This window comes from Phocoena sinus, chromosome 5, assembly GCF_008692025.1.
Source record: "Phocoena sinus isolate mPhoSin1 chromosome 5, mPhoSin1.pri, whole genome shotgun sequence".
Lineage (NCBI taxonomy): Eukaryota > Metazoa > Chordata > Mammalia > Artiodactyla > Phocoenidae > Phocoena > Phocoena sinus.
The window spans coordinates 43,621,105-43,637,573 of record NC_045767.1 but is presented as its reverse complement, the minus strand read 5'-3'; the positions used below and the strand labels follow the sequence as shown (position 1 = coordinate 43,637,573).

The window sequence follows — 16,469 nt, the reverse complement described above, 5'->3', positions numbered from 1 at the left end:
GGGTCGTGGGCTCTAGAGCACAGGCTCAGTAGTTGTGGCACACGGGCTTAGTTGCTCCGTGGCTTGTGGGATCTTCCTGGACCAGGGCTTGAACGCATGTCCCCTGCATTGGCAGGTGGATTCTTTTTTTTTTTTTTTTTTTTTTTTTTTTTTTTTTTTTTTTTTTTTGCAGTATGCAGGCCTCTCACTGCTGTGGCCTCTCCCGTTGCAGAGCACAGGCTCCGGACGCGCAGGCTCAGCAGCCATGGCTCACGGGCCCAGCCGCTCCGCGTCATGTGGGATCTTCCCGGACCGGGGCACGAACCCGTGTCCCCTGCATCGGCAGGCGGACTCTCAACCGCTGCGCCACCAGGGAAGCCCGGCAGGTGGATTCTTAATCACTGCGCCACTAGGGAAGCCCTTTATGACTGTTTTTTCATTATGTTTGTTCATTTGTTTTGCTTTTTTAGATTCCACATACAGTATTTGCCTTTCTCTGACTTACTTCACTTAGCATAATACCCTCTATGTCTATCCATGTTATTGCAAATGGCAAGATATCTTATGATTGGCTGAAGAATGATTATTGATGGAAATAAGTAGTCACTGCATTTTCTTTTTAGAATCACTTAAGATTGCTTTTTAAGTATTTAGAAGGCTGATTATATCTGAATACTACTTCTATTTCTAATACAGTAATTAATATTTGATATACATTTATAATTATGTAAATGAATAGAAGATAATTTGAGAGGATACTTACTAAACTCTTGACAGTGAGTACACCCAAGGAGGGGGTGGGATTGGGAGTTAGAGCCTGAAGAAGGACTTTAACTTTTAATTCAGAATACTTATGTATTATTAGATTCTCTTTTTACAATGAACATTTATTCATTCATTTATTTCTCATGTATGATTTCATTTGATGCTCACTATAGGCTTCTGGGGAAGGCAGGGCAAAACTTACTCTCCCACTTTCATTATAAGGCTCAGAGTTGTGAAGTGACTTGCTTAAAGTCACACAGCTCATGAGGAGTGGGCATAACCTTGAACCCAGGCAGGCCTTGTGACTTCCTAGCCCATTATTCTGTTCCTTGTACAGGCTATCTGGGAGATAATGATGGAGCATGAATTAGGATTCAGATATGATACTGCCTGTCTAGTAGCAACCTGTGCTGTCTAATTCCTAAGGATTCCTAGAGCCCTTCTTTTTGAAACACTCTTTGGATAAGCTGTTTCAGTCCATATGACTTTTCTAAGTTTGTACCCAAAATTACCCCCAAAACGTGCCCCAAATTTCGGGATATTTGCAGTGGGCTGGGGAAACAAATTTTTGTAGTCGCTATCTCCAGTCTAATAAAAATAACAATGGTGATACCAAAATATAGCTGTGGACATTCTTTTCTTTGTTCCTGTGGTTATCTGCCTTGTTGCCCTTTGCCTGCCGGGTTAATAGCAGATGCCTGTGGATGAAGCAGGCGTGAAAGACTCTCTGTCCTTGCCGCACTTCTTCAGATCCCCTTCGATCCTTGGCATGAATAACACTAGATCACTAAGGGAATCAGAATTCTTAGTAGCATGGGCGGGAGGGGGCTCTTGCTAAAAGGACAGAGCTAGGAGGGGACTATGGGTGGTAAAGGGCTCCGATTTGCCAAAAACACCCTGAAGCATTGTGCAGGGCCCGAGTACCCTGAAAACCACTTCATGTTTTATCGCTGGTTCTCTCTTCCTCTTGTGGAATCTCTGGGCTACTTTCCTTGCAACTCAAAGAATTGTTATGAAAATAAGTCCTGTCCATGATTTGGAACATAACACAGCCATCCATGTTAGCCAAGGACACTTTGTTAGAGCCAACCTATGTGGTCTTACCTCAGGAATAGCATTGCCCATCACCAGCCAGGCCTTCTTACCCAGGGAGAGGAAGTAATTGCATAGTAATACTGCATGCTCTTCTTCGTCTCCTGCCAGGAGATCAAGAAATTGCTGACCAAAATTAAAAACAAAAAATTATGTTGCATTGACTGGCCGCTTCATTCTAGATTGGCTGTATAGGATTTTAAAAAGTTATTGTTAAAATTAGTACCTTCAAGGATAAGATCTATTTTAAAAAGATTTTTCCAAATGTTGGTACTGTGTTGTTAATTCATTAAAATAAAAAATACCGCAACACTTTTAGTCGGACATGGTATTTTCTCTGACATCGATGACATGATTTCTAGAATCAATTATGGGGTGAGGTGTGGGAGACAAATTTCAAAGTTCCACGTTTTATTTTGAACTTACATATGGTAGCTCCCTGTGTACGAAAGACTTTCTTTGTGAAGACGTTATTTTCTAGAGCAGTTTTAGGTTAACAGCAAAGCTGGCAGGAAAGCACAGAGATTCCCCACACTTTCTTGCCCCCCCACAGGTACAGGCTCCTCCACCATCAACATCCCCCTCCAGGCATGCCGCTGTGGGTTGCAATTGACAAACCTACCCTGACACACCATGATCACCCAAAGTCCATAGTCTATATATAGGGTTCACTCCTGGTGTTGTACGTTCTGTGGGTTTTGACAAGTCTGTCATTACAGTATCATGCAGTGTGTTTTCACTGCCCTAGAAGTCCTCTGTGCTCTGCCTGTTCACATCCTGTCCTCCCACTGTGGCCACCACACTGTTTAAGCGCATTGCATGCATCAATTCATTTGATCCTGGAACAAACCTTTGAGGGCGATACTCTCATCTTCTCATTTTACAGATGAGAAAGTGGAGGCACAGGGAGACGAGGCAATACCTAGGAAGTGGAAAAGCCATTCTGGCTCTAGAGCACATGAACTATATTCTATTCTTCGTATATCTTCTTACAGATATCTTGAGGTTGTGGAAATTTTATCTCTTAAAATTGTGAACATTATGTTGCCAAAATATATTGGGGAGCAAGAAATTTTAAGTGTACTTCAGCTTCTTCCTTTTAGAGCTATCCTTCAAAGGGAGTTGTATACCACAGTTCAATTTTATGCAAACACAGTACAACATGAGATCCAGAAGCAGAATGGATACCAGTGATAATACATGTTTGTTTCATACTACTGAAGACTCATTTGGAAGTTTATGTAGCGTACGTTGATTGTAAGTTCCATGAGGTCAGAGGCCATTTTATTTTGCTCATAGCCAGAACTAAGTACAGTGTCTGACATGTGATAGGTGACCAAGAAATACATACTGGATAATGACATGCCTTTAGAAGCCCATAAATTAAGGAATATGCAATTTCCAAAGCCCATGCATTAAGGAATATGCAATTTCCAAATGTAATAGAGAATGTGATTTTGATTATTTTATGAATAAAATTGGGATGTTAAGGTAACATTGAGAGGATAAATTAGCATTAAGACATCTGAAGTGGTTTTGTGTGTGTGGGTGCGAGTGTGTGTGTGCGCAAATAATTAATTTTTTTGTTTAATTTCTGAACTTTGGGCAAGTTGAACCAGGAAGAAAAAAGTACCTCAGAATTTAGCTCATCCTGCTAAACAGATGGCTGTGTAGATTTTTATAATAACTAATGGGTGTTGCAATTTAAAATTATGCAAGCCATTTACTAATGTTCCATGAAATCAGCTCAAACTAGTAAGTCTGTGAGGGAGAACTACTTACATCAGATGTGCTCCACAGGTCACAGATACCAGCAAATGAAACAGTGTCAGGCAAGAAAGGAATCAAAGACACATATCGAGCCACCAGTTCCTGTTTAAACAAAATTAGCTGTAATCATTTTTCTAATAAAATAGAAAGCTGGATCGTCTATCTCATTTCTTGGAAGAAAGTTTCATATATCACAAACATTTATGTGAACAAAATGAAACGAATGCTCACAAGTGCTTACTAAGTGTTGTGTTAATATTATCTCATTTAATCCTCTCCAAACATCCTGAGGAAGATTATTGTTATTATCCATCTTTTACAGATGAAGAAAATGGCTCTTGGGTCTCTTTGAAATGCTCTCATCTTCTTCCTGTGCCCGCCCGCCCCCCCCCCCCCCACCTTATAACAAGACTCTCGAAGATCATCTTGTATTTTCTCTAGCCCAGTCCTGAAAGCAGCCATTTCTCTAAGAAGTCCTGGTTCCTTTTAGAGGGCAGTAGTATTTAGAAACCAAGATGGGTGCATCACTGTGGTTGTAACTCATTATTTCTATAATTGCTCAGGAGGCTGAACATCTTTTTATATGCTTATTGGCCTTTCATGTTTCCACTTCTGTGAATTTGTATTCAAGTATTTTGTACACTTTTAAATTGATTTGTAGTTTTTAAAAAATATATTCTAGTTACTATTCCTTTGTCTATTACATATGTTGTAAATGTCCTCTCCTGATTGTGGCTTGTCTTTTCCTTTGAGCTGGTTTTTGCTAACTTAAGTTCTCAGTTTTAATATGGTGAAATTTATTCTTTCTCGTTATAGTTACAGTAAGTCCCCTACATACGAACGAGTTCCATTCCGAGAGCGAGTTCGTAAGTCCGATTTCTTCGTAAGTCCAACAAAGTTAGCCTAGGGACCCAAACACAATTGGCTGTATAGTACTGTACTGTAATGGGTTTATAATACTTTTCACACATAATACTTAAAAAAAAACAAACACAAAAAATAAAGAAAACATTTTAAATCTTACAGTACAGTACTTTGAATAGTGCAGTCTAACAGCTGGCATACAGGGGCTGGCACCAAGTGAACAGGCAAGAAGAGTTACTGACTGGAGGAGGAAGAGGAGGTGGGAGATGGTAGAGCTGAAGGATTGTCAGCAATAGGAGATGGAGGGCAAGCTGCAATTTCACTCACGCCTGATGCTGATGACACAGGTTCTGGTTCCTTGCCGGAACCAGATGCACGTTCACACCTTTGAAAGTTTGCAACTTGAAGATTCGTATGTAGTGGACTTACTGTAGTGCTTTTTTCTGTCTTGTTTAAGGAACTTCCTACCTCAGGTCATAAAGATAAAAATGCCTCTCATATTTAAGTCCTCAATCTATTTGTTGAATGGTGTGCAGCAGGAATCTATTTTTTTTTCCCACGTGTAAAATCAGTGATCCCAATACAATTTATGTAATAGTCAATTTTTACTAATTTCCAATGCCAGCTTTGTCATATATCAAGTTTGAGTGGGTTAATATTTGAGTAGACCTATTCTGGATTTTTAAATTCTCTTCCATTTTTCTCTTTGTTATTTGTGTTCAATACCATTTTACCTTAATTACTACAGTCTCATAAGTATCTGGTTATGATGTGGCAGATCTTCCCACTGAGTTCTTCTTTCTTTTCAGGATTGTCTTTGCTATTTTTTTGCCCTTTGCACTGCTGCATAAATATTAGAATCAGCTTGCCAAGTTCCACTACAAGCTGTTTTAAAAATCTAGTTTTACAGTCTTTGTCTTTTAACTGGAAAGCTTAATCCCTTCACTTTGATTGTGATTATTGGTAAATATTTAGACTATTTCTACTACCTTATTCTGTGCTTTTTATTTATTTTTCTACAATTTTTTCTATGTTTTTTCCCCTCCGTACTCTCTTTACCCCATTTTGTTATTTTATCTCCTGCTGGTTTGGAAGTTATACTCACTTCTTAAGATTCTTTTAAGTTGTTAATCTAGAAGTTTCAGTATGAATATTTAACTTAAAACTCTAAAGTTAATAAATATCTTTGCCCTCATCTTGGAAAATACAAGGGCATTAAGATACTCTCATAGATCCTGTCCTGACATGTCTACATTTTTTTTCAGGATTTTTGTTTTATCTTGATTTTTCAACCACATTGCTTTTATTATTACTGTGAAGACGATGCTTGTTGATTTATTCACTAATTTCCCATTTTCTTTACCTATCATTATGTGTTGCATCTAGGATTTTCCGACAACCTTCCTTCTCTTTATATTTTTTAGAAATTCCTTAAGTGAGAATCTTTTGGTTGTAAATTCTCCCAATGTTTGTGTGAAAGATAGTTTCACTGGATATAAATTACTAGTTTGATGACTGTTTTCTTTTAGTCTTTTGAAGATGTCATTCCATTTCTGGCTTTCATTTGTGCAGCTAAAAAACCTGTTAGTTTAATTACTGTTCCTTTTTAGATAATCTGCACTTTCGCAGCTTTAAAGATCATCTTTGTTTTTTTTGTTCCCTATTATACACCTGGAGTTTAATTTCATTTTATTTATCTTGTGTGGGATTCATTGGGCTTCCTGAACCATTGTTGTCTTTCATCAAATCTTGAAAATTCTCAGCTCTATCTCTTTGAATATTGCTTTTCTTCTTTTAAACACAGTTTGGTCCTCCTCCCTCTATCCTCCATGTCTCTTAACCATTCCTTTATGTCTTCCATTTTTTTCTGTTTCTGCTATACTCCAAGTAGTTTCTTTGCCTGTATATTCATGAATTATCTCTGTATTTAACTGTATTTAATTTAACTCTGTATTCAACTATATTTGACGTTAGGTTTAAACTGTTTGTTCAGTTTCTAATTTTAACTATTCTTTATTTCTACAAGTTCCATGTAGTACTTTTAACACGCTGTGTGTCAGTTCTAATAGTCTATTGTCCTTTTGTTATATTTTCAATTCCCTAGATTTCTTAAACTTATTAAACATACCTATTTTATATTCTGAATCTGGTAATTTGTGTCCCGATTCTGCAGAATGTTGTTTCTGCTAACTTAGCTTCTTCATAGTGACTTATTTCTTCATTGATGATCTTTTATATATTCATGTTGCTTGGAACTTTTTCTGTGGAATTTTTTTGAGGCTGCGTTTAAAGGATGTTCTCCTAGAAGAATTTGGGTTTGCTTTGACAGGGACTTAGGGGCATTACCAACAGGGAATTCTTGAAATTAAATTTCGATTGAAGGTTTTTGGGGTCCTACAGGTAGTGTGAATTTCAGTCCCAAGTGTGAATAAGTACAGCTTAGTGATTAGGAATTCTTAGGAGAGACTTTTTTTTTTTCTCTTCCATCCAGAGTCAAGGCTGAGACAGGCAGGTTGTCTTCTGCAGGGCAGAGTATTTCCTAGTTTACCTACCAGTGAGTTTACACTTCAGGGGTCCCAGCTCCGTGGCTGAGTCTAACCCAATGCTCCAGCACCATGCATTACCTCCCATCTCCAGCAACCTTGAGGCCCATTGAAACCCATCTCTTGGCATTAGGAATTACGGGTGACCCCAGAGCAAACACTATTTCAAGCCCTCACCCTTGTGGAGTCTTACTTTCCTGTTGTTTCCTGTCTCTGGGTTTTCCTCCTCATCTTATTTCCATTTCAGTCATGATTTAAAACATGTTTTAAATATTTTATTCATCCCTCTTAAGTGTTCTCTACTGGGAGAAGTTTTCTGCATATCTACTCTGCTAGAGAGAATAGAAGTCCCTGTTAAGGTTTTTAATAAAAATTGATTAATAAAAGTAAATGTAATGTAGAACACAATGTTTATTTGGTTTTCTTATATATATCTATATCTGCAAATAGGCATATCATTACCCTGTTCCTAAATTACTAAATTAATGACTTATTAGCAGCAATTACTCTCTATACTGTCCACTCGCCAAAGACAGTTATGGGTTACTGTGTCCACTTAAGAATAGCCCATTCAGCGTACAGTTCTGTTCGTGTGAGATTGCGACGGGTATGGTGCTTTGCAGGCAGACAATGATGCATGAGTATTTAATGGCCTGGTATGGATGTGCTTTACGGGGATGGCCTACATGCTTGTACATACTTAAAGCTTGGAAATAATTTTTGCTTAATTTGAATTTAATGATGCTTACAGCATTAAATATAATATTGAGTAGTTATCCTGGTATAATAGAATGTGCACGAGTTCTAAGTCAGAGGCCTAGGTTCAAATTCTAGCAGAGTTATAGAGAGTACGTAATGAAAACATGTTTGTATAAGACATTGTGAAAGTGTAGAGCGTCTTCCAAATTTTAGTTTTCCAGCACCCAATGTAATGTCAGGGACACAGTAAGCACTCAGTAATTAATTGTTCCCTGAAAGAATGGACTAAGGATTATTATCCTCACTGGTACCTTCAGACTTTTCTAAAGAAAGTAAGCCTCATGGTACTAAAGGAGTTTTAATCATTAATGATCTTGATCTAGTTACTATCCTAGGTACTATGAAATGTGTTAATTAAGAGGGCAATATACTGAAACTTTAAAACCTTTTTAGCGTCAACACCGATTGGCTGTGAAATACTTACTGCTGTTGCCTGGGGATTGTTGGGGTGAGTGTTAAGGAGCTCCTGAGGAGGATTTAAAGGCTTGAGATAACGAGTAATGAAGACGGTTTTCCCACTAATGTCAACCACTCTTGTAAGGCACTGACGATTTGGAAACTTTAAGGCACATTCAGCTTGAAACTTCTCAGTCGCTTGAAGCAATTTCTCATCTTCCTGAGAATCAAACTTCAAAAATAAAGACTCCATGGAGTTTGTATATCATTACAGGAGATACAGTAGAACCTATTCAGATACCACAGTCAACATGAACTCAATGTGTGCTTCAGGAAGTATGATTTAGTGACCCCCCCTACAAAATTGTCAGGCCCCAGTGTTCCTGAAGCTTTATTTAATTATATTTATAATTTAAAAATTAGATGGATTCATTAAACACTTAAAATATATTCAGCAGGGCTTCCTGGTGGCACAGTGGTTGAGAGTCCGCCTGCCGATGCAGGGGACACAGGTTTGTGCCCCGGTCCGGGAAGATCCCACATGCCGTGGAGCGGCTGGGCCCGTGAGCCATGGCCGCTGAGCCTGCGTGTCCGGAGCCTGTGCTCCGCAACAGGAGAGGCCACAACAGTGAGAGGCCCACGTACCGCAAAAAAAAAAAAAAAAAATTATATATATATATATATATATATATATATATATATATATATTCACCAGCATTGAAAGAAAGTAGCCAACAGGCAAGCAGCCATATGGAAATTATTGGATTAATAAAGCAACATATAAAAATTAAACTATGATGTACTACTTCTGATTGATGAGACCAAGCAGTAGTTTTATGCGTATTTTGATGTTGGTTTTAGAGGGGAGAGGGCTCGGAAATCAAACATTTCAAATGCAAAGGTAAAGCAGCTCATGTTAAAAGGACCACAAATTCACAAGTATATATGGATGTATTAAAAAGTTTTAAATCCATAACCAACATACTAAATAATGGTAATGGGTCTCAAGGTAAAAGGAAGCAGAACTCGAAACATCAAATGTATAGTAGTTTTTTTAAGTGGTTCTCTGATCCAAGATGAGCCAATTCCCAGACTTTTTTTGTTTTGTTTTGTTTTTAACATCTTTTTTTTTTTTTTTTTTTTGTACGCGGGCCTCTCACTGTTGTGGCCTCTCCCGTTGCGGAGCACAGGCTCCGGATGCGCAGGCTCAGCGGCCATGGCTCACGGGCCCAGCCGCTCCTCCGCATGTGGGATCTTCCCGGACCGGGGCAGGAACCCGTGTCCCCTGCATTGGCAGGCGGACTCTCAGCCACTGTGCCACCAGGGAAGCCCCTGTTTTTAACATCTTTATTGGAGTATAATTGCTTAACAATGGTATGTTAGTTTCTGCTTTATAACAAAGTGAATCAGCTATACATATGTTCCCATATCTCCTCCCTCTTTCGTCTCCCTCCCTCCCACCCTCCCTATCCTACCCCTCTAGGTGGTCACAAACCACCGAGCTGATCTCCCTGTGCTATGTGGCTGCTTCCCACTAGCTATCTATTTTACGTTTGGTAGTGTATATATGTCCAACTCAAAGCAGCTGAAACAAAACAGATTTCAATTGTCTCTGGACATAGGGTGTCATTTTTCCTTCAAGCCATTGTTGAAACGTAGCATGGAAAAAAGCAGATATTTAAATGTTTTTACAAGATTTTTGTTGTTTAGTATAAAAATATATGTATGCTTGCTTACATTTCAAAGGATTTTAAGACAAACTCAAAATTTTATTAGAAAATCAATTTTTAGGTAAGATTTACATTCTAGGTAGTGCTTGAAAGTTTTGTTTGTTTTCAAGGAGGGAAATACATCTAGATATCCCCTTCATACTCTGCTTTACTTATTTTAGCATTTAAAACTGCTGATATATTTGCTTACTCTGTCTCCCTCATAGAGTAAGATTCTTGAAGTCAGGGATTTTGTTTTGATCTAGTTTTTTACCTTCAGTGTCGAGGATACTACACACATAGTACATAGTACATAGTAGGCACATGGTAAGTGTTTAACGAATGTTGTTGAATGAATGAATGAGAGCACAGAGAACATCCCATTACTTTTTTATGACTTTTAATAGGATCTAGTATACTGAATTGTTCTTGGCTTCTCTTATATTGGAGCTGGACTGTGGCTCCTGTTTCTAATTTGATTTCTGTATCCTAAGAAATTGAGGTAGCGGTTGTGGCGGATAGATAGCATGGAGGCATTTCCAAAAGCCTCCTGTATATTCTTCATGGGATGTGCCCTGACATCTGAATCCTAACATTATCATCATCGTCATCGTTATAACCACCTACTCAGCACAGTGCCAAGACACGGTAGCTACCGAATAGGTGTTATGATGAAGACATAAATAAATGAAAAAGGTGAGCTTACAAGACTTTGGTATGGATGTATACAGACTCTAGGGTATAAATAATTGTAACTTTAGAAAGACTGAGAATTATGAAACAAGGGTGGTGTGAAGAAAAGCACTCTTTTGAATTCATCCCTGTTTCCTTTAAACTCATTAATTTACATATGCATCCAATTATTTGAAAAACGTTTGCTGAAAGTCTAAAGGGTTCTAGGCAGTCTGCATAAATGTATATGAAACAGACCCCTCAAGAAACTTCTAGTCTGGAGGAGGACATTAATAAGCAATCAGGTGCTTGAAACACTTGACCAGAGAGCCTATAGGGATAGACACCATATGCTATGGAAGCATTAAAGAGAGGCAGCTATAGGCAGTGTCCAGAAAGAACAGTAAAAGTCTTCAATCAGTACTGACTACTTCCAAATTGAAAAAAGTATGTATAGAACTTTTTCTGCCACTTGGACCTGGATGTTCTGCTGTGTATTTTGACTCTGTAGTTAGTGCTTCTTGGGAGCAGGGCCCATGGTTCAATCATTTTGTGTTCTTCTCTGCACTGAGCATGCATAATGTAAGCATTTAATAGGTATCTATTAATGGTCATTAATACTTGTTTAGACCACAAGGATGCCATTTAATGGATTGAAACAGTAATTTAAGGGTAGTATGCCATGTTGGTAATCTAAGAAGTGCCAAGCAAAAGTTAAATACTAAAAGGATTTGGGTCGTTTATTATGAAACAAATAAAGATGGAACTGACAAATTCACAATTTGATTCAACATGAAATTTGGAAGATTCTTAACTGGCTCAATTCTTTAACTTCTAGGTTAATGTAAATATCTACAGAAAACTGAATGGGTTTATTTTCCCTTTGAATACCTATACTGTGGCAGCTCCACTGACCAGAAATAATTGTCCCAGCCACACTGTTTCTGTAAGAAGCAGCTCATGGATTTTACGGACGTGGAAACAGTGGAGGTAGCTCCCAGTATGCAGGTGACATTCAGACATGTGACTTCCTGATTCAGAGCTAAATAAGAAACTTTCTGACAAAATGAAATGGGCCAAAAGACAAAGGTAGTTATTCTTCATGAACTGCAGACATCTGTAGTTCATTGCCAAGGGATCACACATACATTAGGACCCAGCAGCTTCCATAAGGTGGCAGAGGACAGAAGCAGGTAATTAAAGCCTAATAACTATTGGCTGATGAATAGTAAAACAAAATGCTTGGTACCTTTTTAAGCATGTCACTCATCTATCAGAAGCAAGAAAGAAAAAAGAGAAGGAATAAGAGGAAGACTTCATTAACAGACATAATCTATTTTTAAAAACTTTTGTTTTTATCGAGACAGAGTAAAGTAGGGGGATGTTAAGAGTTTCAGGAGTTGCTACTGAATTTTTAGACAGTTCCATGAGTAAATATCTTTAAAAAATCGTATGGAATGGTTCAGCATGGGATGATGGTAGAGGGAAGACTCTAATGGGCTAATCCTGGCAGTTGCTGTTAAGTGGAAAAACAATTCCAGGTTGTGGTCCCTACTATTTAGGGCAAGAGCTTCTCTCTCCTTTCTGCCACTTTGTGTTTAGGACGCCAGGATCCTGTCAGTGCTCAAGTCTTCCTTATCAAGGAGCAGCAGAGTCTGCCTTCCACAGGGGTTTTTCTTACGCCCTCATTTTGGAGGTCTGAGAGAAATGCCACATACAGCCACAGCGGGGCAGTGAAAAGCCACCAAAGGCAGCAGCTGACAGCCTTGATATCTCATTTTAAGGAAGGAAGGCCACAGGACCCTTAAAACTTCTGCAGGAGGAGGTCAGTGCCTGGGAAGAAGGCCAAGTACAAAGGCACCTCTGGTTTTCAGCTTTTCCGCTTTTCAGCCCCAGTCACAGACTGCTCTCTCATGGTTTGGAAGCTCACCTCCAGGTGGGGGACTAACTGACCGCTTTTGCTTCTGTTAAGAATACATAGAACTAGCAAAATCATCTTTTCTCTGGGAGCATTTTTCTGTGTAAACATGCTTTTTGACTTTCTCTTGAGTTTGTACATGAAGAAAAGCATTCCGAACATGTTTCCCTTCCTAGAAATATTTTGAAATGTATATATTCTAACATGATTATTGGAGAACATATTTGTTACAGCTTTAGTGACAAAGGCTAGCATATAAGGTTAATTTGAATTTCATAGATTTGTTTTTCCAACAATCCTTGATGTTTTCCTGTAAATGCCTTGCAAATAGGAAATAGTGATAGTATTTTTCTCTGTGACCCAAACTGTAATAGTGAAAAAGAAACAGAGGAATGTGCTCATTTTTTTTCAGCTCTGTCTGAGTCTTAATTACAGTGGATAAAGAGTCAGCATAATAATTTGGGCAGTGTAGCTTAGTAGTTAACAATTTGGAATTTTTATTTGCTTTTTTAGGCAGCTATATTCCCAGTGCCTAAGAAATGCCTGTCCCACAGAAGATGCTCAGTAAATATTTGTTGAATATATATGACTTAAAGTCAGACAGATGTTTGTTAGCGCTGCCATTTACTTCCCCGGGGTGAACTTGGACAGTTCAGCCCCATTTTCCTCATCTCCTAGTTGAAGACCCACCATACAAGACAACTGTGAGTATTCAGAGAGAGGACACATGTCAATGTCTGACAGAGTGCTCTGGACAGAGTGACAACTCAGCACATGTTGTTGTTGGTGGTGGTTGTCATTACTGTATTAGTTTATAATAATAAGAGGTCATGATCAATCTTTCTCCCAAGTCTGATAAGGGCAGTATGCATCAATGCTGCACAAGTATGTTACATTAAGAAAGTATCTCCCGATTCTGAAGGTTGGGAAACAGTTGCTAACAAGTAGAAGTTCTAGAAATTCTTTTTCTCTAGAGCTGCGCAAAATTAGGGTACTTGTGCATATACTTACTTGTTTCTGTCCGAAGGCACTGAAATAAACTGTGGTGACCCCTGAAGGTCACCTGGTTTTATGATCCTATGAATTGATTCAATATACAACATGACCAGGGACTTGAGGTCAGACTTAGAAATTCATTTCAGCATGCTTGCCAGTAAGTGTCAAGATAATAAAGCAATCTGCTTTTCTACTTTCATATTCTACCCAACGAGAAAATTCTTCTAAAAGTAGAGCCTGTTTATATTTGTTTTGCTTTGCTAAAAGTTTAAATTGCTGATTGACCTAATTATTGACTCAATGAAGTACAAGACCCACACAGCTGTTCTCTAACCTTCATTCTGTCCAAACCGAAAGAGTAATAAATGGATACTGAAGTAAGGAAACCTCTGCTTGTGCCATTCAGTACAATTTTATAAAAGCATGGCCTAGCAAGCATTCCTCAGGTTTCGTCCGCGTCAGACATGCAATTGCAGAGAGTACGTAGTTACCTTTTCTCGAACCGACTCCCCAGGAACCAGCTGAGGCTCCAAGGTAATGAACAGGGTGATGTAGGAGCCTTCACTCAGGCTTCGGACAGCGTCAAAACCCCGCTCAATAATCACACTTCGTTCCTTACTGTAGCCCAGAAGAACTGGGGGAATATTGATTTTAAATGTCCCATCAATCTGTGAAGAAAATACAATTCTGTAAACATCCTGGTGATTTTCCAACAGAAGTTCAAAGGTAAGTGTCAACTCCTCATCATCTGATGAATTCAGTAAAAACTGCTCAGACTGTATTCAGGGCCCACCCCGTCTCTCCAGGCTTGTCTCCTTAAGCTGTCACAGTAAGGGCTCTCTCTTTCCCTGCCTTCTTTGCTTGGTTCAGTGGAACACGTGCGAGTTATGCAAGTTGATTCCAACACTAGGTTGCCTGTGTTCAAATCCTGAATTAAACTCAAAGTGACAGCTTGTGCATTTGTAAAAAGGAGATAATAATAGTATCTACTTTGTAGGGTAATTATGTATGCTGAATGGATTAATAGATGTAAAACACTAAGAAAAATGCCTGTCCTGTGCTAAGTGCTCAGTAAGTGTTAGCTGACAACCAGTCCCCTTTTCTGGAATGCCTCAGCTTCCCATTTCAACCTTTTAGAATTTTAATCATTTTTCAAGGCTCAGGTCAGATATTATCTCCTTCGTGATTTGTTTTATCTCCACCAGCCTTACATACAACTTGCTTCTTTCATTCATTGCATTGACACATTCTGCCAGACTTTACTGTTGTGTGCATATTTATCATGTTCTTTTAGATAATTGTTCTTTGCAAATAGAATCTGTATTGTGCTCTATTTTGTATCATCCATCTCCAATATATCACAGTGTTTTGTATACACAGGAGGTGCTCAATAAATGTAGGCTGAACGAATTACAAGCCTCTTACATAAAATGACCTAAATTATGTAGAGGTTCAAAAAGGCAGAAGTTCTTACTCCTTTGTAGTCAAAGCAACAGTAAGTTTATGGAAGATGTCTAGTACTACAAAACTACTCAGGGCTAGACTTTGAAATCACAGATTTTCAGAGAATCCAATTTTTATTTCAGTGAATATGTCCTCTAGAGAGGAATGAAGGAAGCTCTTATTTATTTTCCTCTTTACATTGGTGGAGTTCCCCCAAAGCCTGTATGTACCCAGGCAGATGAGAGGGTACAAGGAGAAGAAGAATATAAATACAGTGCCATAAAAGTACAGCTGAAATAACTGGGCACATCTGGTCTGTAGAACAGATAGATGAGCCAGGAGGGAATGGACACTGTCTCCAAATAGTTGAAGTGTATGAATTTAAGACAGAGTCTCTCACCCTGGGCACTGTTGATGTTTGGGGCCGGAGAACTCTTTGTTATGGAGAGCTGTCCTGTGCATTGTAGGGTGTTTGCAGCATTCCTGCCTCAATACACTAGATACCAGTTGCACCCCTACTAGTTGCAACAACCAAAAAATGTCTCCAGATATTGTCAAATGTGCCCTGTCGGCTCATTTAAGAGCATGAGCTTTGGAATCAGGCAAAACATTTAAAATGACAAATGTGATAAAAATCATTCTCAAAAGCAATATTGAGATGTATAAACTCAGAAGTTGAATAGGTCTCTCTAATTTTACCAATCTCCTTCTTCAAGGATAAGCCAATGTAAAATGTTGGAAGTTGGTAAAAATTGAATCCCAGATCTGCTGTAAACTTTGGGATTTGAGTAGTTACTTACCTTTCTAGGCTTCTGTTTTTTTCATCTATAAAATGGGGATAATAATGTCTATTGAGCTGTTGTGAGGTTTAATTAAGGTGACATATAAACTAGCTAGAAATGGTATATATCACTAATATGCACTTGATAAATATAGTTATTCCTACTATTATTACCAAATTAGGAGTCTCCTTGTTTTGTGTAGCTCCAAACCAGGACCTATGAATGGGGGTCCCAGGGAGGAATTTAGCTTATGGCACAGTTTAAAGAAGAAATTTATGACAGAGATATTGGAAAGAGAGCAAGTTACCTTATGAGGCAGGAAGGTCCCTACTTCTAGAGAGTATGGGTATTACTAGGATATAGTAAAGGAGATTCATTTATCAAGAAGGAGTTTGGAGTAATTACTTCTGAGTACCCTTCCAAATGTGATGTCAAATAACATGGGCAGTTTGATTTGCAAAATGATGTGCTCTTTAAAATTTTTTTCATTTCAAATCTATTCGAAGAGGGAAATGTAAAATTTTTGGCACGCATATAGCTGCAGCGTCACCTGTAGACAGTCCCTTTGGTCTAGGGAGGATTGCAATTCCAAATGATTCTTGAAATTCCAAACAATCCAAGCCTCTCACACTTGAGTTTTGTTCTTGGCCTTGCTTGAGACCATGACCCAGGCAGCATTTGCTCTAATGTGGTCATCACATGTGGATTTAAACTGTTTCCTCTTGTAGCTGTGTGAGATTAACACAGTCTTTGGCTCAAAGCCTCCTGTTGCTATGGATTT

The 16,469-nt window shown here is 38.6% G+C and overlaps 1 protein-coding gene across 6 annotated transcripts in view; it reads right to left on the bottom strand.

Moving 5' to 3' along the window:
* CC2D2A (coiled-coil and C2 domain containing 2A) overlaps nucleotides 1–16,469 on the bottom strand; it is a 138,016-nt gene that overhangs the window by 10,059 nt on the left and 111,488 nt on the right. For 4 of the 6 annotated variants that reach the window (XM_032632685.1, XM_032632686.1, XM_032632688.1 and 1 more), the window contains 4 exons: nucleotides 13,955–14,131; nucleotides 8,197–8,400; nucleotides 3,619–3,708; nucleotides 1,849–1,962 (listed from right to left, as the gene is read on the bottom strand). In XM_032632685.1, the coding sequence (XP_032488576.1) occupies nucleotides 1,849–1,962; nucleotides 3,619–3,708; nucleotides 8,197–8,400; nucleotides 13,955–14,131 (585 nt within the window). Of the gene's footprint in view, nucleotides 1–1,848; nucleotides 1,963–3,618; nucleotides 3,709–6,785; nucleotides 7,343–8,196; nucleotides 8,401–13,954; nucleotides 14,132–16,469 lie in introns of those variants that run through there. The other 2 variants (XM_032632689.1, XM_032632690.1) reach the window with 2 other exon arrangements.